This window comes from Trachurus japonicus, chromosome 23 (assembly GCF_045865225.1).
Source record: "Trachurus japonicus isolate A0001 chromosome 23, Traja_1.0".
Lineage (NCBI taxonomy): Eukaryota > Metazoa > Chordata > Actinopteri > Carangiformes > Carangidae > Trachurus > Trachurus japonicus.
Genome location: NC_140929.1, coordinates 21,180,133 through 21,208,009, shown reverse-complemented (window position 1 = coordinate 21,208,009; position 27,877 = coordinate 21,180,133). Strand labels below are relative to the sequence as shown.

The 27,877-nt window shown below is 41.1% G+C and overlaps 1 protein-coding gene across 1 annotated transcript; it reads right to left on the bottom strand.

Moving 5' to 3' along the window:
• Positions 1-880: 880 nt before the first annotated feature.
• Positions 881-4,079, bottom strand: mgst1.2 (microsomal glutathione S-transferase 1.2). Its single transcript, XM_085769240.1, has 4 exons — positions 3,989-4,079; positions 3,350-3,487; positions 2,428-2,519; positions 881-1,129 (listed from the first exon to the last, which is right to left on the bottom strand). Exons 2-4 carry the CDS (start codon positions 3,464-3,466, stop codon positions 883-885), a joined length of 456 nt encoding a protein of 151 aa, XP_085625366.1. The 5' UTR covers positions 3,467-3,487; positions 3,989-4,079; the 3' UTR covers positions 881-882.
• Between the last annotated feature and the right edge of the window lie 23,798 nt (positions 4,080-27,877).

Genomic DNA, 27,877 nt, shown 5'->3' with positions numbered 1-27,877 from the left:
GGAATAACTCTGTAATTTTACTGTTATTGCCAATGATGGATGGAACAGCTTTGCCTCAGGTGTATTATACACTGGCACTGCCGCTTTCCAACCATTTTATAATTACTAGTCTTTCTGCCCTTTTTTCAACTACATTTAAAGTTCAATCCATATCTGAACATTACACAAGACAAGAAATGTTGTTTTGTCTAAACCCGGGGTGGCCAACACGGTGCCCTCGGAGCGCCATCGTAAAACGTATTTCATTGTGTTGCCGTTCTTTTTCAATCAATAATGTTTGCATTGATGTAGATTTTAAAAGGAAAATATTAAATTTAAAAATAAAAAAATCTTATATGTATAAAATGAACTCTGACTTTGTCTAAGGCCAAAGTTTAATATTGCACACAAAACACACCTCCAACTTACCCATAGTGCAACTCAAAGGTGGCACATTATTATGATTATCATTATTATTAAAGGTGAACTGTGTACATGTAACTTTATGTTATTCAGGAAGTTTGCATCAAGAAGTAGTCCATAATATTCAGTACCCTTGAAATAGCTCTCAGTTTCAAAAACATTGGCGACCCCTGGTCTAAACTAACCATCAGGAAATATCACTCATTTTACATGAAAGCCTTTTTTAACAATAGACCATTTTATACATGCACTTAGTTAAAGCTGCAGAACCCGATTCATCACCTTGAGAAGTAACTATACAAACACAGAGTTTAATAGAAAGGTTTATTAAAAACATATCTTCCATCTATAGCTCCAGAAAGTCAAAGAAGATGCACAGAATAGACACAAAGGATGTTTAACCATCAAGCTCATGGGTAAAAAGACACATTCAGGTTTCATGTAAGGATGTAAAGAAAGCGAAGGTGTAAAGTATTGTCTCTAAAGGAGGAGAACCGCGCTGAGCACCCTGTAAGCCATGGAGAAGGTGGTCACCATGCCGACTATCCAGGACAGACCCCTGCTGGGCTGAGGCAGGGCACCAACGTAGGCGATGGTGTGGCAGAGCCGTGAGCCGGCGAAGACACGGAAGTGAAGCAGAGCAGAGGAAAGCTCAGGTCCAGTCAGAGTGTAGAGCAGACCAATCACCACGAAGGGAATGATGTTCTCCAGGTCGTTCTGGTGACACCTGCACCACAACACACAGAATATAATGTAACTAAGTAGTGGGTCTGATAACAATCAATTTGGTCATAGGAGCTCTACATTTTGCTACTACCCAACATTACCATTAACACCTGTTGACTCACCTGTGAATGATTTTTTTAATTTACTAAGAGCTGCTGTCCCCATTGGTTGAAAGCAAACCACTTGTTTTAAAGGTTCATGGTTACTTTAACCCTATGTACCCATAGTTAAAGGAGCTGTTATGTAAAAAAAAAAATGTACAGCAACTAACCATAGAAATCTCTGTCACCAGAGACTAAGGAATCATGTTAATTTGAAATACTAATCTAATTGACAACAATGGTACATCCGGAATATTCACATTTATGAATTGTATTTGCAGCCTGCAAATCATGCTTATGTTTTGATTTTGTGTTTTGGCCTGTTTTGGCCTGTTGCGCCACCCACCACTCTCTCCCAATCACACAGTCAGTGGCATTTCGGCCTCCGGGTTGCCAGTTACACTACCACTGAGCTGCATCTTCGGCTGGGAGAGAAAACGACCTCCAATTGAGATCTGAGTGAGTTTTTGGCCACCATAGCCACAAAACTGGAGCAGGAGAGTCTGGCCTCATCCCCCCTGTAAGCGTTTGGGGTGAAGGAGCTGGTGGGAAGCAAAGACGGTTTAATATCTTTGGTAGTAGCGTTGACAGACAACCCCATTCAGCCAATCAGCAAGATGGTGTAGTGACGGGGCTTTGCACCAGTCGGTTCCTGATTGGCCAACGTGCTGTGTCAATCACAGCGGGTGACGCTGATTGGCTCGGCCTTCTGAAGGTTTCAGTCCAAACGCTTAGAATGGGGATGAGGCCAGACTCTCCCGAGAAATGAAATGAAATGCATTTCCGCGAGAGGCTGGTTTACGAGCTGAGCCTCCATTCTAATGGAAACTCAACATTAAGACTTTGGGATTCATCATTTAAAAACAGAGCCACTTAAAATGTTTTTGCTTTCATCTCAGTTAGCCTGCTAACCTGCTATCTTGGGCCAACATCACCACTCTCTGATACTCAGTGACTGCAATATCCTAAAGAAGTAGCACTAGGATGTCACATGAAAATCTCTTGTGGCTGAAGGCCAGTGGCCATGTAGCAAAAGCAATTCCTACAAATGGCTCCTTTATGTTTAGGTATAAAAACAGCATCAGGTTCAGGGAATGATCACCAAAGGGCAAATATTGCCATGGTTACAATGGTAAATATGTGTTTAAGGGTCATAAGAATGTTTGTAACAGGCAGAAAAATAGCTCAGACATCTCACCTTCGAACACGCTCCACATCTGGATGGATTCTCAGCATCTTCTTCTTCTCCTCTGCAGACTTTCTGCTCACATCCTCCTCATTAGAAAAAGCCTAAATGAGGGAGATAAACATTCATTAAATCAAAGGTTTTGACTTGAGTAGTTACTGTACCTCCGTCCATATTATGTGGAAATGAAGAGAGCAGCTCAGAGCTACGCTACGGAGGCTCATAGAATTTCTTGGTTTCCCTCATCAAACTCATCAAATACACAATCCAACAACTCCAAAACTCCACCACGCTGTGAGATAATAATGGAATGTTACAGAGCTGTTTTCTAGGTAAATTCATGCAAAACCGCTGACGCACCTTCCCGTCGGGAGCAGTTTTTCGGCAAGCAGTCTCTGCATTTGCCTCGAAAACAATTCCGTCTTGTAACGTTCCACTATTATCTCATAGCGTGGTGAATGTGCAGCTCACAACTTGTCCACGAGAGCATTTTGGAGTTGTTGGATTGTGTATTTGTTGAGTTTGATGAGGGAAAGCGAGAAATTCCATTAGCCTCTGTAGTGTAGCTCTGAGCAGCTCACGGTTCTGCTCCACCACCAAAATGTTGAACTATCCCTTCAAAGCAGTGAATAAAATAATTACGTATCATTTTGATTTCTTTTTCAGTTATTTCCATTCTCTTTGTTTGAGTGCATACAGTACATGACTTTTCATTTTGCACCTCTGCAGAGTGCAAGACACAGTGAATCTGGGGGGTTATTTCTTGCATCACCTTGCAGCCTGTTTGCCAGGGATGAAAAGCAACACAACTCTTACAGGCTTTGAAGTTGTTAGAAGGCTAATCTAGGCCAGAGACCTTACATACCCAGAGTGCATTAAAACCATTTTTAAAATGCAAAAAGATCTTGTTTTAACAGATATTGCCGTTACCCACCCCTCTGGTGAAACGGAAGTATCCAGTCATGGGCCCCATCAGCAGCATCTTCACAGTGACAATAGCAGCATAGGTGGCGAAGGCCTTGAACACATCATTTTCCATCAGCTCTTCCATCTCTGCTGCTTCACAGGTTGGCTGAGGGGAACAGGCAGAAGGTGGTTTAGCTATTCAGTTTCACATTCACAATTTAAATCAAATCTAGTTTAATTAGGAATGAAAACTGCAGCACATACAGATATGTATAGCCTAGACCAAATGACAGAGAATAGACAGAAAATCAAAAACAAACTGCTGCTAAAGACGTCTTCAAAGCTATTATATAAGTTTGAGCAGTAATAGATATATTACATATATTATGTAACATCAGAATTTCCTTATCTATACAATTTAGCACGTATCCTATTATTCAGTGTTAGTGACTGTTGAGCCTCTGTGTGGAGAGTAAACCTTGTCTGTGAGATAAAAGGACAAAACAAACAGACACAGTCATGCTGACTGATCAGACTAGTTTTAGTTTTAACTGTGAGTGTAACTGAGTCGAAGTCTTTTCTAAAAGCAGTGAATGCTCTCATTAAACAATGTGCGAATGCTCTATCGCAAACTATATACAGTAGGTAGTTCAAAAGTTTGACTTACCTCGTGCTGTGACTCTGCACAAACGCAGAAAGAATGCGTCTCTTATACAAAAACAGTTTGACTTGTGACCCAGAAAGCTGAAGGGGGCGGGGCAAGCACAGCCACAGCACGGTGCATGACTTCATGTGAGAGTTACAGTGTTCCTCGGCATGTAAATATAATTTATGCACTTATTAAGATTTGGATTAAATATTGTGATCTTGAGCGTTATTTCAAACTCACACCACTGATTTATTTGATCTCTGCAGCTGAGAGTTAAGATTCCTGCATGTCGGTCATGCAGGAAAAGAAGTCCACTTCCTCATCAAGGAAGGAATTCTTCTTATCTTAACGCTACTGGAGCAGGGGGCATGTGCTTGAATGAATTTTTTTTGTCTAGCTTTTGCAGCACCTGCCTCCATAGTGTCATCGTGACTTGCTTGTTATTGATTCCACACCCCCTTGGTAAGAACTGCACCGCCCTGAGTTCACTTGGCTGCAATCAGGAAAAATAAATCAGCGCTTTCAAATGATATGAAGTTTATTTCAGTCAATACTGGTGAAAAATAATTAATTGTTTCTGAAAATGTATCTGAAAGTCTTTTTAAACATGTTTAAGCATTTGTCTGAGTTTTTAGATGAGGTGTTTATATAGGCTGCCTGTGCTTTCATGTTGATCGCCTACTCTTCCTCTACCCCAAGGGAAAGTTGGTACTTTTTTTTTTTCTTTTTTTAAAAAGTGTGACCTTTTTATTTTTTTTGGCAGGAGTTTTTGTTTTTTTGGGTAGGGTGGGGTGCAGCTGCCCACGACTTTGATCAGATAGCAGCAGTATCTTTTCACCCACATTGTATGCCAGAGACAGCGTGGGTGAGTAAAGCATGAATTTACTGCTTTACTTATTAAAGACTGCAGAGCTGCATTAGGAATCATGCAACCTGTTGTTCTGTGGCTCGTTTTTGTGTGTGAATTTCCTTGTGAGCTAACATGAGTTGGATGAAACCTGATTAAAAAGAAGTTTGCCAAAGTTTGACTGACTTTTTGTTGACTAGCTACTCCTCAGATGACAAAATAAAAGACTAACAAAGTAAAACAACACAATGGGCCAGTGGCTCGATGTGAGAAATATGAAACATCAGAGACAAGAGAGAATAAGAGGAGCCCAGAGGAGCGGCTGAACCGTCCACTCTGGTTCTGTGTGTCCATCTTGTCCCTCATGTCTGTCTCAATCTCAAGTTAAAGGGTCTGTTCAGTCCCACTGCTCCATCCTCACAATTACAGTTTCAGTGTTGGTGTCTTCATCATGGTTTAAACAGCAGTAGTGCAGTGTTTTCCATGAATGATGTCTTAAAGAGACCCCGAGGAGTTTGCTTTTGGTTATAAAAGAGTCTCATATAAATGTGGATGAATCTACATTACCCACTTGTTAATGGGTCCATTTTCGATAAATATATCGTTTTTTCTTTATAGTTATTTTTGATATTATTATTTACTGGTCGACGCGCCAAGCATTTCCAAGTTTCGGTTTCCTGGACGTTGCCCGGCGGGTCATGGGAATAACGCTGCCGGATCACTAGTTGGTATCGTTTATGGTCAGAACTATGACGGTATCTGATCGTCTTCCAACCTCCGACTTTCGTTCTTGATTAATGAAAATGCTTTTGTCTGTCTTGCGCCGGTCCAAGAATTTCACTGTGCATGTGGAGGCTCATGGGAAATGTAGTGTGAAAACACTTCCGAAACTCCTCATAGTCCCTTTAAAGGGAAATGAGTGAGTGCATTGTGGTGGTGGTGGTGGTAGTGGGGGGTCACCTACTGTATAGGGTCACCAACTATAATATTAATAATATTAGATATTTCAAATCAATATATAATGTAAAATATGGGAATAATATATAATGTCACTACTCCCTTATGTATTTTTACACTATTTTGTATGGTTATGACATTTTTGTTGTTTGTAAGACATCATGACAACTTTGTGTGGTTATATATCACATATTAATATGTGTAAATGTAGTGAGAAAACAGGTCTTCATAGTAACAAAAAAAAAAAATATGAACATGGAAATGATTGCTGTAGTTGTGCATAGCAGCAGTAACTCTGCAGACAACAGACAGGAGGCGCAGAGCAGGAGGGTGGGTTCAGGACCACCGGTACCGGTAAGTCCAGTCCAAACACCAGTCACGTTTTACAACATAACAGGCAGGAGACAACAGGAAGACTGTTTGAGTTTATTCTGCAGGATAATGTTGTACAGCTCTGGTTTTATGAGAAATTCACGTACGCTAATCTAAGCACTCAGAGTCTGTGAGATCAGCTCAGCTCTACAGTGTTTTAGTGCAGAAACATCTAAAAGCTGCTCAAATCCAAACCTGCCTGCTGGTGTATTTACTGCTGCACTGTCCTATTTGGATTCTAATGTCTCCCTCTGACTCTGTCGCAGCCTTTGAGAGCTTTATTGTCTCAGCTGCTTATTCAACATCAGGTTCTGCAGAAACAATAGCCTGTCTGCAGAGTGTGTGTGTGTTTGTGTTGACCTCACCAGTGGGTCTGTCAATTGAAGCGATATAACGATTTTTTGGCTGTAACATTTAATTTGTCTGCAATAACAGGTTTACTAGTTGGAATGGATTCTTTTTTCTTTTTTTTTGTCTGGAGCTGCCAATGATCAATACGTTATGATCACATATCATGACACGGAAGCTAAACGCCTCTAATGGATCTTACATATCTGCAGCCAGACATCGTCCTTTGTGCAGCAGTTTCTCCAAGTAAAATAATGTCTTGTGATTTCCCACAAGGAGTAGTAATGGCAAAAAGCTGCATTGATTTCTCACCAGCCCTGCCAGTAATTGGGATGCTGGCTGCGATATGCTGCCATTGATTTCTTATGGTAGCCAGGTTTTGCTGCTGGTGTAGGACAACAATGACTAAATAACAGCCTGGCCAATGATCTTAATGCCAGAAGCCAAGCACAGCTATTGATTTCATTACAGAATGCCTCCTAGGGTCGAGGCACATACATTTTTTTATTGATCAGCGGTGGTGTCCACATTACTTGAAGCACTGTCACATGCAGCCAATCAATGGCAGCAGAATGCTGAGTGCATGGAATTGCATAGGTACAGTGGGGCGCAATAAATTTGGCAGCATATAATCAGGGTTTGGAAGGTGACAGTGAAGGTGAAGGTGAGAGAATTGATAAGTGTGAGCTTTTTTTTTTTTCTTTTTTTTTTTCCCTAGCTGCAACCTGTGGGATAAACTGTAGATACTATGTGATTAACTCGTGCAATAGGGTTTCATTTGACCCTATTCACATCTCTGTGGCCCAAGGGCAGCAAGAAAATAAGAAATCAGACCAGTACCCAGGGAGACGAAAATGCTCTGATAAGGCTGTATTGATGATGGGTGGGTGGGTGTAATTTGTTCAGCCTAAACCCCCCGAAATAGAGGAATCATATCAACTGGATGGACGAACAGCAAAATAATGGATAAAGCTATAATACCAGTAATTGGCTGATTTTTGTTGAACTGGAACCTGATGATACAGTCACAGCCCGACAATTTTCATGGGCTCTAAAAGGGGGTGATGGGTGAAATCACAGGAGGAGGGGTTAGTTTATGGTTTAGGACTTCAAGATGAACACACAGGAATCTAATCAAGTTTAAAATTATTATTAGATCATACATGACTTCCTCATTGATGCAGATATAACTCTGAACACTGTGTCTGACAGCCGTAATATGGACGGGCCGTTATCAGACTTTGTGCCCGGTTTGGAAGTAAAGCAGCTCTTTTAACGGCCAATAGGTTTTTTATCACAGTACTGGAAATGGCTTTTGTTAAAGCCCTTCCTACCCCCTAAAGACTTAGATCAGCCTCATGGGACGTGGAAGTATGTGAGCAAAATGGCAATTATCTTAATGATTGGGTTTAATTGTTTAATGACTAAAATGCTTAAAATGGCCCCGGTTACAAATGTGTTGAACAAAAGAGAGAGAGTGACAGAGAAAGAGAGAGAGAACGAGTGTGTGTGTAGGCTATGTGTGTGTGAGGTGGACTTTAACTTTGTTTCTTGAACCCTCCCTCTTTTTTATCTCTATGTTTTGTTACGGTGTTTCAAAGAACACCCTTGGGTGATTTTGGCACTGTCACCAAAGCCTGAGCTCCATGTCATGATGCCAACCAGCTGTAAAATGCTGCATAAAATGAATAAATAATAATAATAATAAATATAATATAATAGACATTCATGACAAGCACCTACTGTATGAGAGCAGTGCACTGATTTCTTTGACCCATGACCGTGATCACACCCAGTTTTACCTGCATGAGGTAGTAGATCAGAAAACCACTGAAGACCCTGATAACCGACCTGTGTTGTTATGTATTGTGGGGATGATGACTGTAATTGTTGTGAAATACGGTCTGATATTCAGTCCCACAGAACCAAATGTCCTTGGTTCTAAAACATACTGTTACAGTAATGAAAAAAGAAATCAATAGCAGTGTCTCTGGCTGATTCTCTGGGCAGGCAGTGGTCCCAGGAATACAACTGGGCTGTAAAGTGGTTTTGGAGCACGGGCCATGGCCAGAATTGCAGGTAATTTGAGGCACAAGGTTGTAAACAATGATAAAGACAAAGGAATGACTATTTGTATATAACTCTCTTCATCGGAGTGGGTGGGCACCATCTGGAAACATGGAATCCAGTTCTCTTAAAGGTCCCATACAGTATAAACTATCAGTGATGCATATTATCAGGTCTAAGTTCTGTATTAATACTGTGAAAGTATCAAAGCCTCAGTCCACCGAGAAACTCAGCCTCGAAACGAGCCATCAGGATTTCTGTAATGTTGTGATGTCACAACGAAGCAGTCACTCTCAACCATGCTCCAAGCCCCGCCCACCTTGTCGCTTGACCCAATACCATTCCTTGTTTGTTTATCAGTGTTGATCAGAAACTGGCTATACATTTTTCTTTTCTTTTCTTTTAGATCAGACAGAAAACAGTCAGCCAGTCACAAAAGAGCTGATTGGCTAAATGACCAGTTGTGTATAAAGCAGCAGAGAAAAGCCTGAGAGAGGAGAGGAGTTTTTGTGTATGTGTGTCTAAAAAACACTATCATGGATCAACACTTCAAATAAAAACACAAAAGAATGAAATATAGATCATTTAAAACTGTATACTCATGGCTATGGCTCATCTGTTGTTAAAGACACACATTGAAGTTCAGTGTCCAACATGCAGTGATTAATGTTATCAAATGTTTGTTCATTACTACTTTGCACATGATATAAATCCTCCCTGCACTGCCCTCAGTGCCCTGTGATGCTTTTCAACTTCACTGCCAGTACATTTCATATTCAGAGCTTCTATCAAACTAAACACTAAACGCCACTGAAAGTCAAACTACAGGTTATCATATCAGCTCTTTCAAGCTTACATCCTCTCCCAAATACACTGCAGCATTCAAGTGAATTAAAATGAGCAAAAAACTGACGTATCAGTGTTTCTCATTCATTTTTATTTGCTCTGTGGTCAGATAGGATCACACAGAACAGCTGATATCTAATATTGGAAACTACAGGTTGATTGAAGTGTGAGCAATAGTAGAGAGGATTAAACCTTGTGTTAGGATCTATTGAGTCGAACGTGTCCTCACATACACCATGTCATTCCGTAACTAGCGTATTTGTAACAGTTGTCCCTGATGGGGGTATATGTTGCCCTGCTGCTCCAGGTGCTGAGCCTGGCTGTCTACAGGCCTTTCTCCTTCCAAATGGCTCTTAATGAAGAAGCTCATTAAGGATCAGCGGTTGCTCTACACTCTTAATGAGGGCCACACAGCTGCTCATTAGGCTCAGGCCGTTAGGCTTTGTCTCTCCACCAAGCACTGACAGCAGCTCAGCACCTTCTTTACGTCCACCTTTTTAGCAAGTTATACTATTGAGGTGGATGATCAAGCAGGTTAGTACATATAGCTGCATTTCACATTCTTGTCACTGGCTGTTTGAAAAGAGGATGAAGGTTAAACAGCCCTTGAAGCCGCAAGAGGCTCCAATGTTCTCTATATTCTTTTTTTTTTTCTTTTTAAAAGGTGCTGGATTGAACAAACGACCCTTTTCTCCTAAAGCATTTTATAGCTATACTTCTTTTTCATTAATATACAAGAAAAAGTTTTTAAAGGGGCTTTTTCTAAGTTTTTCCAATGCTAGGCTACATAGTTAGCATGAGCATTAAAGGGATAGTTCAACATTTTGGCAAACTGGCCCATTGCCATAATCACTATAATCATAGCAGTAGGTTAGTTACCTTTAATTGTCGGTGCAAGCTGTTTTTAGAACAGCGGAGCAGAGCAGCAGACTGCTCAGAGCTACGCTACGGAGGCTAATGGGATTTCTTGGTTTCCCTCATCAAACTCATCAAATACACAATCCAATTATTATGGGTTCACAAGAGGTGCAGCAAGAGGAGACTGTATTATTCCATTTAGGAAAAGTTCGTTTAGTCAGTCTGCATTCTCTGTTAGAGCTGCACTAGAGTGGAATTCCATCCCAGCTACTATTAGAGACCTGAATACTTACAATCTATTCAGAGCTCATTTGAAGAGATGGTTGATTGGTGCTCAGATCTGTCAGCACTAGTTTTTTTTTTTTTTTTTACACCTTCCTTCCTCTCTCCGGTCCGTCTGTGCTGAACCTGTAGCCATCTTGTTGTTGTCTGTCTGCCTGTGTCGGCATGCATGTCTTTTTGTGGTGTCGTTATATTGTGTATGCATGCAGTTTGTGTCTGTGCTTCTGCTTTGTATGCTGTGGTGTGATGTGTCTTTGCTGCATGTGTTGGGGATGTATTGAATTATGTTTTCTGATTGATGTTATATATGTTCTTTTGTCATGTCATGTTGTATGTTCTTTTGTCAAGTTGTTAATTGCTGTGCATGTTTGTAGATTGCCTTGGCTAATAACTTTGTAATTTTAATCATATTCATATTCTGTTTTTAGGGTGACTTTTTAACATCCGTCTGGGGACTACAGATGAAAAATAGCCTCTTGGCTAATTCTGGCGCATTTACAGTGATGTTATTAATGTGCACTGTCCCTGTTTTCAAATAAACTTATAAACTAAAAAACTAAAAACTAACAACTCCAAAACGCTGTCGTGGATAAGTTGTGAGCTGCACATTCACCACGCTATGAGATAATAACAGAACGTTACGAGACGGAGTTGTTTTAGAGGTAAATTCATGCAAAACCACTGATGCGCGTTGCGTTCAGGGACAGTTTTTCAGCAAGCAGACTCTGTATTTACCTCGAAAACGGCTCAGTTTCGTAACGTTCCGATATTATCTCATAGTGTGGTGAATGTGCAGGTCACAACCAAGAAATCCCATTAGCCTCCGTTGCGTAGCTCTGAGCAGCTCACGGCTCTGCTCCGCCGTTCTAAAAATAGCTTACACCGACAAATAAAGGTAAAGAACCTGCTGTGACTATAGCAATTATGGCAGTGGGCCAATTTGCCAAAATGTTTACCTATCCCTTTAAAAGTTGTTTACATACCAGTCCAGAACCTAAACTGCCAGTCAAACATGAAACTTAATTTCTTTACCCACCAACAGCTGTCTCTCAGAGGTGGAAAGCAATACCAGTGATAACTACTGTCTCCATCATAGGAGTTAGCATGCCAAGCAGTTAGCCTTGACCTGGCCAATCAACACCATTTTCTGGTAAATTGTAGATCCCCAATCTTTCCTGAAGAGATATAGCCTAATGTATTTTAACCTTTTGTATTGTCGATACAACATTGTCTTATTGTAAAACATCACCACAACCCACTCCTGGCACGAAAACACAGTCAGTGTCAGAGAGAACTTTCAAATAACTCCCTTAATGCATTTTCCAGCAAATTCCCCAAGATGTTCATTTGAATGAATGGGAATGGATTTCATTTGTTTTCCTGCAATATCCACAGTCTGGGTAATGAGGGATCGTTACTGTAAAGTCAGATTCAGTTTGACTTCCTGATAAAGTGCTTAAGATACGTTTGATAAACTGTCGGCTTGTTTCCAGCCTGGACTGATCATCGCTGCCGACCCATTTCAAGCTCTGTCTTCGAGATCTCAGCAATTACACTGGTGTAAGACTGCAGTGTTGTCCCATAATCAATAGGACTAATAGCCAAAGCTACGAAACTAAAAACCCAAGTTGTAATAAACCGCTTCCCATTAAGCCGCTTATTAACCTCCCAGAATTCATTTTTCTTGATTGGAGCTGATAATCATCAGAGACAATCTGCGAGCATCTGGGTACAGGTGAGCCGCCGACGGTGAATGTTTGAGCGGAGAGACAGTCGGAGCTGTAATTAGCTGTAACAATGACAACAATGATTTTCTTTTCCCCTAGATGTTTTTCTGATGAGGACATAATAACCGCTCAGTCATCCCTGCTGCCCACAGTCTGAATACAAAGTCACCGGAGTTGTACCCTGTGATTAAATGCTCAAGATAACTGAATTATTTCTAACCCATTTAACGTACATTGTGGGGAGTGCACGCTGATAAGAGGAAGGCTTCCTGTTCTCACCGGCGTTGCCTTTAAAGAAGGTTGATGGGCTGAAATGAATAGAGAATCTAAATCATTGCTGCTTTAGGTTCTAAGTGATTCTGGATGTGTCATCAAGCCCTCCTTATCTCTGGTTCACTTTGGGCCCTCGGTGAATAATAAGATCTTACTTAGCATTAATAGCTCTGCTGCATGCTGGGAGAGTGCGAGTCTGCTTTTGTGAGCTGGCAGGACGGGCCTGCGGATGAATTCCCCGAGTGATCGTGTTTCAGAGCTGATTAGCACTCGGTGACGGTGGTCAGCCAATACTGCAGCAGGCTACTGCTAATGTGTCTCAGACAGCGTTCACTCCGAGCCATTCCTTTCATCTGAGGCCGTCTGTTTATAACACTATTTATTACTGATGGCCTTGTTACACTTGTCCTGCAGAAACAACCTCAGTCGCACCAAACAAGTTGGAGCAGGACCTGATCCATGTTGTGTTTTCACTTCAGTCGGCCATGACGTCCCTCTGCTGTTACATGTTCACACATGTAAAGTGTAGAATGGTAAAGTCACATTATCCAGTTGTTTAACACAGTATTCAGCTCAGATTTGGTTTATAATGTCTGGGGAAATTAATATTAGCTAAAGACTAAGTTTTATTTTCTAACAGTGCTTCTATTATAAAATCTGCCAGCCCACCCACATTTTCTAAACTGTCAATCATCTGGGATGGATTTCTGTTCGCCAATGCAACATTGTTCACAGGAAAGTCTCAGCAAGATATAGCTATATAACTCTCCTGTTTAAATTACATTAAGGCTTTAAGTAGCATAATTGAAGGTGTACTGCTTTGAGTGACAGGTGGGTGCACACACAAACCTGGGAGTCAGGTGGAGTCAGGCCTTAGCAAGATAACGACTATGAGCTTCCAAACTCATCAGAAACCACAGGCTGTGGAACTGGTAGGACCAGGTGACTTCAATCTACATCCACATTAACATCTTAACATCTTTAAACATTGTTTTTGAATGATCTCCATCCACTTCACATCATAAGTAATCTCATGCTAATGCACCTGAGAGCACGTTATACAGTACATGACCTTTCACATGTAGGACATGCACGTTAACAGGAAGCAGCTGTTTGCTCTTCAGGAACAGTCAAGGCAGTTGTTGAAAATAAACCGCAGAGCTGCTGGACAACAAGGAGTGTGACACCTGAAAGGTTGATATGACCTCATCAATGAGTAAATTTTTCTATCATCATTAGGCCTGGGACGATAATAAATTTTGCTGGACGATATATTGTCCCACAAATTATTGACGATAAACGATATTATTGACACATTTTTTTGAGAACAAATTAACCACTAATATAATAATAATATTTCATAATAATGCAAGTAGACCCTTTTAAATGCGATAAACTTTTATTTCTCATGAGTATTTTTTTTTTAACCATTGTAATTGGAATGACAAGAACTTATATAGCTACTATCCTAAATAAATAAAATAAACAAAAAATAATAAACAGTGCAGTGCAGCTCTTCTGTCCAATAACGTTACACACCTGAAGCTCCACTTTTCATTCAAACAAACTAATGTGACTTCCACAGATGTAAAATTTCATCAATGAGACTAGCATTTATCTCCTAAAAAGTATTAAACCAGCCGGTGGTAAACCTCTAAAAACCTGCTGATAAGTTTTCTTAGTCGTTTTCTCCCCCAATGACGGATGTTGACCGGCCAGTGAGCTGCTGCAGACCATAATACATCCATGCTGCAGACTGTGGGAAGCCCCGCTCCCCCTGCTCGCTGCTACCACATTAGCTCCAAAAACGTGGGAGGAAATCTTCTAACAGGCGATATGTGGATAAACTGACCACAGACTGGGGATCTTAACTGTGACTTTCTGGCATGAAAAAATATTAAAACTTTAAAAAGTGACGTGTTAACAGCGCGGCAGCAAGAATTACGGTAAAATAGCTTTTAGCTGCTTAGCTTTACAGCTAGCGCTGCCGGTTGCTGCCAAATGCATTCTGGGAAACAAAGATCCTGGATGACTGAAAAGAGGGTTCACTCCTTTCATTCTGCAAAACAAACGCCCAGGTGCTGAGACCGATGCAGAGTGAAGCCTCTTGTCATCCAGCCTGGTTGGAGGCCAGAGACCAGGAAAACAAATACGTGCGCATGCACATGGCGATTTATCGAGGCCGGAAAAACTATCGAGTTCATTTTCATTTATCGTGCGATTAATTGATTTATTGATTATCGTCCCAGGCCTAATCATCATCATCATCATCATAGTAGATAGTGCCGCACTCACATTGCCGCACTCACATTCCTATACTCCATGATTTTCTCTCATATTGATTACTGTATCACCACCTGGTCCTATACTAGTGCTTCCACCCTCAGACTTATTGAATCTTGCTTTAAAAAAGCTCTGAAGGTCTTGGACAAAAAACCCCTCTCCTATCATCATTGCAATATCCTAGACAAATATAATTTCTTAAGTTTTATTAATCACAGGAATTTTAAATCTGCCTGTCTCATCTACAAAGTTCTACATGGCCTGGCACCCCCTCCACTAAACACCTTTATCACACAAAAGTCTATCCGTGGCTCTACCTCTCATATGACTAGAGCCACTGATAGAGGCGACTGTGAACTCGCTTTTAGACGGACATCTTTCGCTCAAAATGTCTTGTCTGTTAAAGGTTGTACGATATGGAATAGTATCCCACCTTCCATGAGGGAATGCCCAAGCCTGGTAACCTTTAAATCCTCGTTGAAATCATGGTTAAGGGAAAACCAGACTTGTGACCATCAGTAATGTGTGCTACATATTTGTCTATTTGTTGCTGGTACCTCATCATATTACATAGCACTAGTTGCAGTTGTAATAAGTATTGCAGCACTCTACCCCATCTTGCTTATACATATCCTCACTCTCTTATATACCCCAACAAGAGTTATGACCTGGTTTTTGCATTGCTGCATCCCTCTAGTCCACCTTCACATCACCCACCGTCCCACATCTTGTACTGAGCTGTCCAGCTGTAGTATACTGGTATTGGCGATGTTGGTTCTTTGCCCAATTGTTGTCCACTTTTTTGCTGTTGTTGTTTGTTTGTTTATCTGTTTTTTATTGTATTTATTGTTGTTTGTGTGTCTCTGGTGTGGCGATGCTGTTTTTTTTTTGTTTTTGTTTGTTTGTTTGTTTGTTGTTGTTATTTGTTTGTTTTTTTTTGTCTGCTGTTATTGTTTTTTGTTTGCTTCTCAATGTTCTGGGGACAACGGATGGAAATTAGCCTTTGGCTACACTCCGGCTTGCTTACATTTTATTCCTAGTGAAGAAATGTTCATTAGCATGCACTGTCCCTCCCAAATAAACTAATAATAATAATCATCATCAATATCATCATCGTAAATTGAGGGTTCATTGTAGTGGTATGGGTCTTGATGCTCAGAAAACAGGCAAACAGGAATGGAGAAACAGAGACGGACTTTGTGTTTACTCTCGTCTTCACTCACCGGCCTCATCACCATGACAACCACAAACAATCACAACTACCACTAATGTTCAAGACAACTCGGAAGTCGGAAAAAAACAAGCTCCGAGTTGTAAAAAATGAATTGAACGGCGTTGAACTCGGAAATTACAGGTCGGAAACTCAGGTATCATATCAGAGCTCCGACTTTCCGACTTGACGTCACGACAACATCAAAACATGGCGGCCCTCGTCTTAAACGGTTAGAATTTAGACATTTGAAGTTGTTTGTTGAGGTTTTACTGCATATTTTTGTGTATTATTGCAGTAGCCTATATGAAATACGTTTAAGCTGTGATTGTTGTATGGTGTGAAATTGTGTTCCTCGTATATGACGGAAATAATGTTTAACTGTTATCAAGGCTGTAACATTATATGTGCATTGTGCACTCATCTGCGGCGTCTCCTCTCCTCCAAAATAAACATAATTTACTGCTGCATTAATTTTCCGTATTCAGCTATGAGCCACAATACGCCAAACTTCCTTCAGGTATGCATGTTTTTTTTCTTCCGAGTTCCTGCAGCGTGAACGCAATTATGTCAGAAGTCGGAAATTTCCGAGTTGGCCTGGCCAGGGGAAACAGCTGATAATTACAACACATACGAATACAGGCTACAAAATAACAAACTATTAATATATTAACTACAGCCTATGCACTAAATGTAACACCCAAACATATCCCAACTTTACATTATCATCATCATCATCACTTTAGTTAAAATGTCTCTTTTTCTGCCCATTCAGACTAATCAAAAGTCTCTGATTTAGGAACTTGAACAGCAGGCAGCATGGACACCAGGTGGAAATGAAGGAAACGTGACTCAAATGTATTACAATGGATTGAGCGCCAGAACAGTTCTTGACACTTGTACACAGATTTTCCTTTTATTTCAACATATTCATGTGTGTGATAAATCAAACAGGCCTACACTAAGACAGCCACACTGAATTTAAGCGGAGGATGTTACAGAACAGAAAGTGAGAGCATTTTCTAAGCAAATATCATAAGCAGTGTTTTCACTGTGGATTATACTCACAATGAAAATCAGAAAGTGATCAGTGAAAACAAAAACAACCAGAACTGGCAGCACAAAACAAACCTTCCCACACAGACGCTAATAAATACGTGAAGTGCATAAAAACTCCTTTGTCTTTGACAGACACAAGAGTTTTCCTCTGGAACGTAGCTGAGCTTTTTCAAAGGTTTCCTCCCAGAATTCATGCTGAACACACGTCCTCAAAGGGGCAAATAATCATATAAAGTTAAAAATGTTAACTCGAAAAACGAAGAACCGAGGTAAAAAAAAAAAATCACACCTTAGAAGCTGGAATAGAACATTTTCAATGACCTCTAATGAGTCTTTCAGCGACATCAAAATCTCGCCAGCGAACCGCTAGCGTGATTTCCATGTAGCCACGTTTCCTCCACAAAAAAAAGGGGCCATAATTGAAGAAAAGCAATGCACTCTGGGTGGTCAGGCCCGGCGCCGCTCCGCTGCAGCAGGAGCAGCGGCTGCGCCTCATTAGGGCACTATTTTAACAAAGCCCCCTTCTCTCCACGCTGCAGAGAGGCACCACGGCTCCACATCCCATGCTTTCCCTCGCAGCCGCTCACAAAGGGATATAAATCTCCTTTGGGCAGGATAATTACCAAGATAATTTTATCCATAATGATGCTTGTCAGTCAGGAGTGCTGATGAAATTAAAGAACTTCTTCTCTGTGAAATCTCTCCCCCAGATTTCTCCTCCAGATTTATGTGACAGGGGAGGAAGAAAAAAAAAAGGAAGAAGAGAAACTGAAAGTCGGAGAAACTTTTCTGTCTATTATAGCCTGACTCCATAAATCCACAGTGTGAAGGGTGTGTGCATCCCTCACCTGGCCTCGGGCCGCACGTCTGCTTAGAACAAAAAGGTCGGAGGGGAAGCGGACGGATGTTGACAGAGCATTTGCATTTTCTGCGGCGGCGGCAAAAACCTACAATGGCGCAGAACAGAATGTACTCAATGCGCGACTCCTGTCATCAGAGAACATCATTCAACTTGATGCTTAACTCGCTCTTCACACACACACACTCACACACATGCTGGTAAATATGCAGACACATGTACTAGCGGGTAGATCTTGGGAATCCAGGACAGGATCCTTTTAACAAAACAGTGCACTTGATCATGGTGTACTGTCGGAGAGGAAGCTGGAGGAAGTCAGCCTTCGCCCCTTGCTGCAGAGAAACTTCACACTTTGATCTTGAATCTGAATTCTTCTGACTTGTCTTAGTGTTTTTTTTTTTAAAAAGGGCTACTTAAATTATTTCTGAGATGCTGTTATGAGGCTCAGTGGCAAAGGTAAAGGCCTCCTGTGGATAAGAGGAGATAAAAGCGGAAAAACAAAAGACATCACTGCCTGAATGTTATAATATTTAGCATAAGCAGCGGCAAACATTTCTTCAAGGAATACATGTCTTGTGCTTTCTTTTAAAAAATTAACATGGAGGAATTGGGACCCTGTTACCCATTGTATCACTCAACAAAGGCAAACTGAACAATCGCTTATGTCAAAGTTTGACAATGACAGAATTAGAGCAGGGTTTTTCTCGGCTCCCTGTCCCCCACAGGGAACCTGCCGCGCACAACTCGGAGAAGAAGTTTACTTTCGTTGTCATTTGAAATTACGCTCATTTGCATTTTTCCAGAAGAACGGGACCAACATGAAAAAAACAACGCCACCGAGAGGGGTGTGAAGACGCGCCTTTGAAATGGAACCTCGGAGCGCTTCAATGAGATAAACTGTCTGGTGATCACCCCTGAAGGGTTTTAAAAAAGAACGCCGAATTCGGGGTAGAGACGGCGAAACTTCTCCAGATGGCTTCCAGAGCTACGAACGAACGGTGGTGAGGGAACGTGTAGCCCGCCGGATCACGTTCCCTCCATCCAGTAGCTGCACTTCTCATCTCCATCAGCATGTTCAGAAGAACTCCTATTCTCTGACTTGGTGAGACCAGAAGCTGGGTATCATGTGGTTGCAATGAAAACAGATCTTTACTTGGCTCAGTCCAAATTTAAAAAATACACATTCCAGCACTTTCATTCATTAACAATTTGACACTTTAAAACCCATTTGTAGCTTTTACTTGGCAAACCAGAGCTGTATGGGGACACTGACATTGCAAGAGAGCATTATCATATATATATATATATATATATATATATATATATATATATATACAAAGTTGTCATGATATCTTACAACAAAAATGTCATAACACAATAGTGTAAAATTACATAATAAGAGAGTAGTGACATTATATATGATTCATATTTTACATTATATACTGATTTGAAATATCAAATATTATGAATATAATAGTTGGTGACCCTATAGGTAACCCCCCAACTACCACCACCACCACAATGCACTCACTCATTTCCCTTTAAAGAGACTACGAGGAGGACTTTCGGAAAGCGAAAGTGTTTTCATACTACATTTCCCACGGAGAAATTCTTTGACAGGCGCACGACAGACAAAAGCGAAAACATTTGCCAAGAATGTTTTCATTAATCAAGAGCGAAAGTCAGAGGTTCGAAAACGGTCAGATACCGTTGTAGTTCCGACCATAGACAATGCCAACTAGCAATCGCAGCGTCCGGAAACCAGGAAATGCTGGGCGAGTCGACCACTAATAATAATATCAAAATAAAAAATGATGATATATTTATTGAAAATTGACCCATTAACAAGTGTGGGTAACGTAGATTCATCCACAATAATATGAGACTCTTTTATAACCAAAAGCAAACTTCTCAGGGTCTCTTTAAGATGTGATGATGTAGGTAACATTTTACTAATTCTTGTGTTAAACGCTATAAGTAAGGAGGCAGCTGGGGTGGATGTGTGAGTGTATGAGGCACAAGACTCTGAGATTACAGGCAATGATTCATGTTGTGTGGCTTGAGCATTTAAGCACGTAGGTTAAAGGTCAAGAAAAAATCAAGGCAACACATTTAGCATCAGTCTTGATTCTCTCCATAATTCAGCAATTAATCAAATCCCAGTCTGTACTGTGATTGCTGCCTCCCAAATACACTGAATGTGCCTTAAAAGTTGAAAATGTGCATCTTCACTATCTTTTCTATTTCTACTCTGTTAATCTTTCTCCACCTTTACAGAGCACGTTGTGTTTCCTAAATAGAATCATAAGAGCATTAATCATGTTAAGGTTGCCACGGGTTACGAAAAATAATCAGCGAGCCTTTCACAAACGCACACAGATGCTTTCCATTCATTAAAAATGTTGATTATTAAAAATGTAATTAAGGCAGAATCACAGTTCCTCTCAAATGTATCTGCTGTTGCAGATTAGTACACAGACGTCACGGATTGCTAAGAGATGAGGTTGGAAAGTGTCACAGTGTAGCGAAATGATAATAATTAATAATAATAAAAAGGTCATTACATATAACCAGGTTGTAAGTTAAGGCAGAAGTCAGTATATTGTTAAACATGTTGCTCTCCTTAGATGAAGATTTAACTTTTTGCTGCTATAAAGAAAAAGAAGCCCTGTGATTTCAAAATAAGAAGAACCTGCCAAATGTATCTAAACACTTGAAAGTAGCAGTGTGTACACATGTGGTCCAATTTCCTGAATAGCTCAATTTCTCAAAGAAATCTGCTTCCTCTTTGTTACACAGTGCACTGTCATGTCCTAAAAATCACAGCGGGTGCAGCGCTCCTCGGTATGGATAACCTTTTAACAGAGCAACATTTTAAAGAAGGGAAATGAAAGCAAAATCAATGAGGCTGGATTTTTTTGTGCGAGCGGGTCAGTGTGAAAGATACAGCCGAGCGTTTCACATGACGCTGAGGCCGAGGCTGACCTCCATACAGCCGCTAGATCAATGGACAGGACAGAGGCCACTGGGATATTGATTGATTAATCAAAGCCAATTTTCTTTTGATCAGCAGAGCCGCCCGATGAACCGACGAAGGCAAAGTAAAGCGGCATGTTTTATTTACTCGTTGCGGGGTCCCTTGTTGACTCGTGCCGCAGACTTCAAATAGACTGCGACGATTCTGTCACGGCTGTGATTGACAGGGAAAAGTTTCCCCTATATTCCCAGCGGAGTCATCCAACAGCGTGGGTTTGTTTAATCGGAAGTTGTTTGATTTTTGTTAATAAATCCCTGAAAGAAGTAGCTGTGTTGCTCATGCCTGATTTATTTCCTTCAGTCTCCTTCCTTTGTCTCTTTTTACTCTGTGTTCTCCACACATTATTCATTTAAAGCATTTTCTTAAACTTATTCATACTTTTTTCTGTTATTCCTATGTGCATAAGTGTAAGTGTAGATTTCTCCCCTAAGTAACGCCTCATGTCCTAAATGCATATTACAATAAAAGGAGCAAAGGAAGCAGGAAGATACATCCCTACTGCTGACTGAGGTACAGACAGTGAGATGTTATTGCTTATTCTCTTTGATGGTCAGACCTTATCTCCACATACTGTAAATATTAGATTTTTTTTGGTCCATAAAACCTCTGCTGCCTAAACATTTACTGCATTAACTTCACACTCAAGGGCCAAATGCAGAGAAATGAGGGGAACCGCTAATGCTAACACCACTAAACACTGGAGTTACAGAAAGAGGCAAATGAAGTATTTACTGAATGAGCAGATCTAAGCGTTGCATTAAAGGTCCAGTGTGTAAAATTCTAGAACTCGCTCACTCGCACTCACCCCTCCCGTGACGGTGGCCTCCGAGAACAAAAAAACTTGTTTACCACGTCGGGGACGACCAGGATTCAGCAGCATGGAGCGATGAGGTGAAGATCTAAACCATGTCTGCTGTTTCCTACTCCTTCTTTGTTGGTTTGTTTTTGAACGCAAAACTCGCAAAACCTGCTCTCTGGTTGGCTGGACTTTCCGTTCGGGCTGCCGTACAAACATGGCGGCGGAAGATTGCGACACAAAACCCTTGCTATATGTATATATAAAATAATAATTATAAGACTATGAAAACCATACAAATTTTATTTTATAGCGATTATACAAATATATAAATGGGTCGTATATTCAGATTTGCCAATTAACCATGCCAATTATTACATACTGGACCTTTAAGAGAGAGAAGGCTAACAATGGTAATGCCACTATGGGTGTATTTACGATTTTGCATGCGTTGGCCTGTATTTTTGCACACGTCATTTCTTCACACCCTGCTTGGTGGCATTCATTTCATCATTATAAAATATGTCCCCAAAGTGCTGTAATAGAATAATTGAATGTCAATTAAGGCAGAAAAGTATTTCAATGAGTTGTAGACTGAAAAGACACATCATATGCAGCATCAGTGGTTGCCCTCTGAGGGTAGAAATAGCAGTTTATGTGTGATTTCTCAAAGTCCACAACTTTATAATACCTCATCTATCCACGGAGATGTAGAGCTGATATGCTACATATTTATAAGTCAAAAATGTGATGGAAAGCACCATTCAAACATCTGTCTCAAACGCCCACGTTAAGGGTGGCAATCAGTCCTGATTAACTAGTTTAAGTGAAAAGTGTCATAAGAGATACACAGTAGCTTCTGCAGCTACATCAATACAGACCATAAACAATATTTTTTAACATTTTCACGTATTTAACGTAGCCTATAAGAAATGTCAATTATTAAAACTATTCATGGTCAACATCTGAATTCTTCCATTTCATTAATGATATACCATATGTCATTGTCTTTAAATAGCAGGGCTAATTAGCTGACAGATGTAAGTTTAATACATAAACATTTATCTGTTTGGTCCAAAGAGTCTCTGAGTGACTGAGAGAAACACAAAAAAGTGCTGCAGCCGTCCTCAGTCTCCTCTACATCCAACTACGGAGGCACTGATGTTATTCACTGTCAAAGACTCATTTCCACTTCACTGGTCTTGAAGTCCACAATAAAGATTCATCTCATCTTAAAATAACACTTTGTTGATGGAAATTATTGAAACAAGTTGATTTCTATTAGAATCGGCTCCATTTTAAGACCCAGTGATAAACAGAGATTATTTTACAGCGTACGACTTCGTGTACGGGCCGAGTCCTTGTAGTTAATAAAACATTTTCTAAAAGAAGGAGTTTGGAAACATTTCTCAGTTTGAATTGGAGACAGGTTTGTTGCTGCATCATTCATCAGTCCTGGGCCTTGGCTACATAGTCCAAGTAGTTAAAGAGAAAAAACACAGGAAAGAAGAGAAGAGCTCTACTGGATGTGGTGCTTAAGAGCAGTCCCGTCCTAATCAGCCTCCCAACTGTTTCTCCCAGCATGCACTGGGATCCAGAGCAGAACCCTGACCACAACAAGGCAATCAGCTTCACACATTATGTCTTACACGCTGTGGGAAGACATTTGATAATAAATTCAAGGTTTTTAATGTTTTCGGGATTTTTTTTTAATACACTTACATACTATATATATAATATATATATACATATACAGGTTTATAATGGAGGGATGTTTCTCTCTGTTTTGTTAAGCCACTGCTCTGAAAGGAACGACAAGGTCCTCCGCTGAATCCGCGCGGTTCAGACCACCTCGCTCTCTCTCCCGCCTCGCAAACACAACTCGTTTCATTTTTAATGATCTCCTCAAGTGCAGATATTCAGGTCTTCCTTTTGCTTAAGGACCCCCACCCCACCACCTCCCTTCCTCTCTCCCTCCCTCCTCCTCCTCCTCCTCCTCCTCCTCCTCCCCCACCTACACCTCAGTTTACTCTCACAAACTTGACGGCTTCTTGAAAGCGCTGCTTATAATTTCAGAGGTGAACGCCGGCTCCATCTTTCTTCATTTGAGAGGGCCCCTCGTTCCCTCCCCGCCCTTGAGTTTCTCCAATGTCAGCGCTCACTTCAAACGCCTCGGAATGAGCTCTGAGGACTCCATTGAGATTTCCCATTGCAAACAATTATTCTGACCATGGTTCTTTGACAGAGATTTCTCTAGATTTATATTACTAGGCCATGAATCAAATTTCCCTCTGTCTCAGTGGTGCCTGGTGCTTCACAGTGGTTATGCTATTGACCCAAAGCTTGAGCTGAATGTAGATTATTCTCTACAGAGGGATCTAGGAACTGATTTAATTCAAATCAGTTCAGTCAGGAGTGAGATTTGGAGAGCAGATTTAGGGAGTTTAGATGTAGGAGATTTTTCATCTTTGCTTGGCGTCTTCACACCCACTTTTTTTGTGTGTGTGAGTGAGTGGAGAGGTGGTAGTTTAAATTCACAACTTCTATGCAACTTCTAACTCACTATTTCTGGTCCAGTCCTCCCACCTTTTCCCTCTCTTTACCCTGAAACCCTCTGCAACCTCTCTGGCCTCTATAGCTGACATCTCCCACCTGGGCTGAAGGGGGATCTTTCATGGTGTGTTTGTGACTGCATCATCCAAAATAGATAAGAAAGCCTCTCTATTGCCACAGGAAGTGATTGTGAAGTCTCCCCAGCAGTGGCCCCCACACGAGCAGCTGATGAGAACAAGGGGGCCCCGCGCTTTGAAGAGAGAGAGGCTCCAGCACAACACAACACAACACAACACAACACACCTCCCTCAGGTAGCCGCCCATGCTGCGGAGGCTTCACTGATGCTGCACCTTTGTCCTGGAGGATAAAATGAATTTGAGTAAACATGGCTGAATAAATAAATGCATCAACTTTCTGTACTCTGAATCTGAGATTATGGCTGGAGGACTCTCAGGCGAAGTCTGAAAGCAGCCCGGGCCCACCTGAGAGACGCTGTTCACACAGGCCAGCCAGCTCCTCCAAATAAATCCAACATTTTTTATTGTTGTCTGGTTCTGTATTAGGGAAGCTGAGTATGAGATATATTATTATGATCAAATATATCATATTGTTTCTCTTGCTTTTCAAAGGGCGCTGTATTATTATAAACCTTGGTCTCCTGTCTTATTTACAACAGAATGAAATCAAGATTACAGAAACCTGAGACCTGCTGGAGTTCAGGAATCCCAAAGTTGACTGTCATTGATGTCCAGTGGCGCTTGAGTTGGTTCCTGGGGGCCCCAACTAGAGACGGGACTCATCTACTGTCATAATGGGTTTTTTTCCTTCTTTTAAAAGCAAACTAAAAACATTCTTTTTTCACAAGCTTTTAGTCATGTTTAAAGAGTGTGTTTTATTTCTGTCTTGTTTGCTTCAAGAATTTATCTCCCTTTTTAAATGATGATAACAATAATACATTCTTGTGTGATTTTATAATGTCCTAAATGTTTTTTATATGTAATATTTCTTATCCTATATGCTATTTTATGTTATACATTGTATCTTTGTTTTAACTTTTTGAAGCACATTGAGTTTACGCTTGTCGTATGAAATGTGCTATATAAATAAATTTGACTTGACTTGACTTCATCAATCAATTAATCAATCAATCAATCAGAATGTATTTATAGAGCATGTTTCATACAAATGAAATGCACGAATTGCTTTACACCATAAAAGCAGGCAAAACGGGGCGGCGTTTAGCTCACCTGGTAGCTGCTGCCCCATGTTGAGGCTACAGTCCTCACTGCAGGCGGCCCCAGTTTGAATCCCGCATCGGGCGGCCCTTTCCTGCGTGTCATTCCCCCTCTCTGCCTCCCCATTTCCTGTTTCTCTCTCCTATCAATTAAAGGCAATAAAAGCCCTAAAAATATACTTTAAAAAAGAAAAAAAGCAGACAAAACAAAGCAAGAATAAAACCACACACACATACACACACACACTCATTCATAGAGCTTGAAAGGAGGCAAATCATTCTCTAATAAAACATAGACAAGATCGTGTATTTTGCATCAATTTATGGATCATTGATTCGAGTCAATAGCACTAAGAAGCTTTTAAACTGTTTTCTTTGCATCACTGATGTTGCTGCTGCAAATGTGAACTATGTTTCATTCAGTGCAGTTATTCAGAGACACTTATGCATCATCTGATTTTTTCATTTCAGAAGCCGTTGTTATTTGATTATACTTTTTAATGGATTCCTCACAACAGGCTGACACAGTTTGTTTTCTATTGATCTGGTACATTGTGTTAACTCACATGTTCTGCATCATCATGAACCACTGGTTAGTTCACAAACTGTAACCAACGATACAATCTGTTGTTTGTGTCGGATTCCAAACTTATTTGAGGGGGATGTGAGTCAAAATCAGGTGGTTGTTTCGTCTTTGTAACTTATCCTTTTGAATTTGCTATTTATTTTTTTTAATCTAAATTAAACACTTGTTCTGTGTTTATCATTTGATGCTGTTTTATGAAGTTGTATCTCTGCATGACTTCCTCACTGGAGTAAGCCAATTTCCCTGTGTTGGGTCAATGAGCTCCATCTCATGTGATCTGTTGCTGCTCTTCTCTTTCATGTTGCCATAGTTAAACATTTGATCATTAATATTCTGGACTGAATATGTCACTGCTGCGGCGTCGGTCCATGCACGACAGATATCAGCGCTAGTAAACTGTGTCATTTTTTCTCTCCACAGTGCACAGCTGTGTCTTGGAGCCGGGATGAATCGATGCTGATCATCTTCTATAATGAACGCGGGCTGTGAAAACTGTGTGCCAGTGTTTGTGGAGACAGGTGAGCCTGGACCGTTTTGATCTTTCAAACATGTATTCCATCTCTTCTCTCACCACAAGGGAGCCTCCAACCAAGGTCAGCACTAAAGGCAGGGTGCACCCTGGGAAATGAGCCCGAGCAAGTGTGTGCCAGCCTCCCACTTTTGTGGGATCAGCACGGCATCAGAGGGATCAGACTGACACTAGTGAAGTCCCCCGGTATCACCTATCACTACCTGTTTCTGCCACAGAGAAAACCAAAGGCCTGCTCTAATTGTATCATTAATATCATTGCAATCTGAGGGCCAATTATTCTCTCTTTTGAGTTTCACCTGCCTCAACCTTGAATCGGGGCTCTGCCTGGATATGTGAGCTCAGACCGGGCTGTGTAAGTGATGGAGGAGCTTTTCAACCATCTGTGATCAAAGCTGTGTGGATGCTGGAAACGAGCCTGAAGACGCAGCCAAGTTCAACACGCAACAGCGACGCGCCTCAAACGGCGACTAATAAGGAAACAAAGCGGCGTAATGTACAGTAACTAATGAGATCCGCGCACTCGCTTGACCTTTGCTCTGCTCTCGCGCACACGTCAAGCTCTGTGTTTTTTTTTTCCTGATACGAGGCACAGATGCAACAGAACTCCAGCGCACTTGCACACACACACAAAACGGGTGCACGACCAGCATGGCGCACAAGAACCAAGGCGCAACAGGGCGCAGCTGGGCGCAACACAGAGGAGAGGCTGAATGCATCATTAGCAGGACCAGCAGGTGGAGTTGAAGCGAGCTTCGGTAATGACCGATCACAAGAGCTCCTCTCATCCTGGTTAATAGCCTCTGCTGAGGTCTGAGAGAGGGAGGAAGAGTTCACAACACGGAGCTGGAAAACATGTGTGTTGCAGATGTGCGATGGAGCAACAGCAGCAGCAGCAGCAGCAGCAGCAGCAGCAGCAGCAACAGCAGCAGCAGCAGCAACAACAGCAGCAACAGCAGCAGCAGCAGCAACAGCAGCAGCAACAGCAACAGCAGCAGCAACAGCAGCAGCAGCAGTGAGGCTGGTTAGAGGTGGAACAATTAAGTTCCAGGTTAATTTCTCTAGAGTCTCACCCTCCTCTTCACATGTGAACACTCATTTGGCTCTTTAAAGGGATAGTTCAATATTTTGACAAATTGCCCCATTGCCATAATCACTATAGTCATAGCAGTAGGTTTGTTAC

Bases quoted from the DNA above. Each gene is read 5' to 3' on its own strand.
- mgst1.2 (XM_085769240.1), bottom strand. From the start codon at position 3,466: ATGGAAGAGCTGATGGAAAATGATGTGTTCAAGGCCTTCGCCACCTAT. The intron at 2,520-3,349 runs GTGGGTAACGGC...TCCCTCATTTAG, and splicing joins ACTTCCGTTTCACCAGAGGG to GCTTTTTCTAATGAGGAGGA. The intron at 1,130-2,427 runs GTGAGATGTCTG...GTTGTGGTGCAG, and splicing joins GATGTGGAGCGTGTTCGAAG to GTGTCACCAGAACGACCTGG.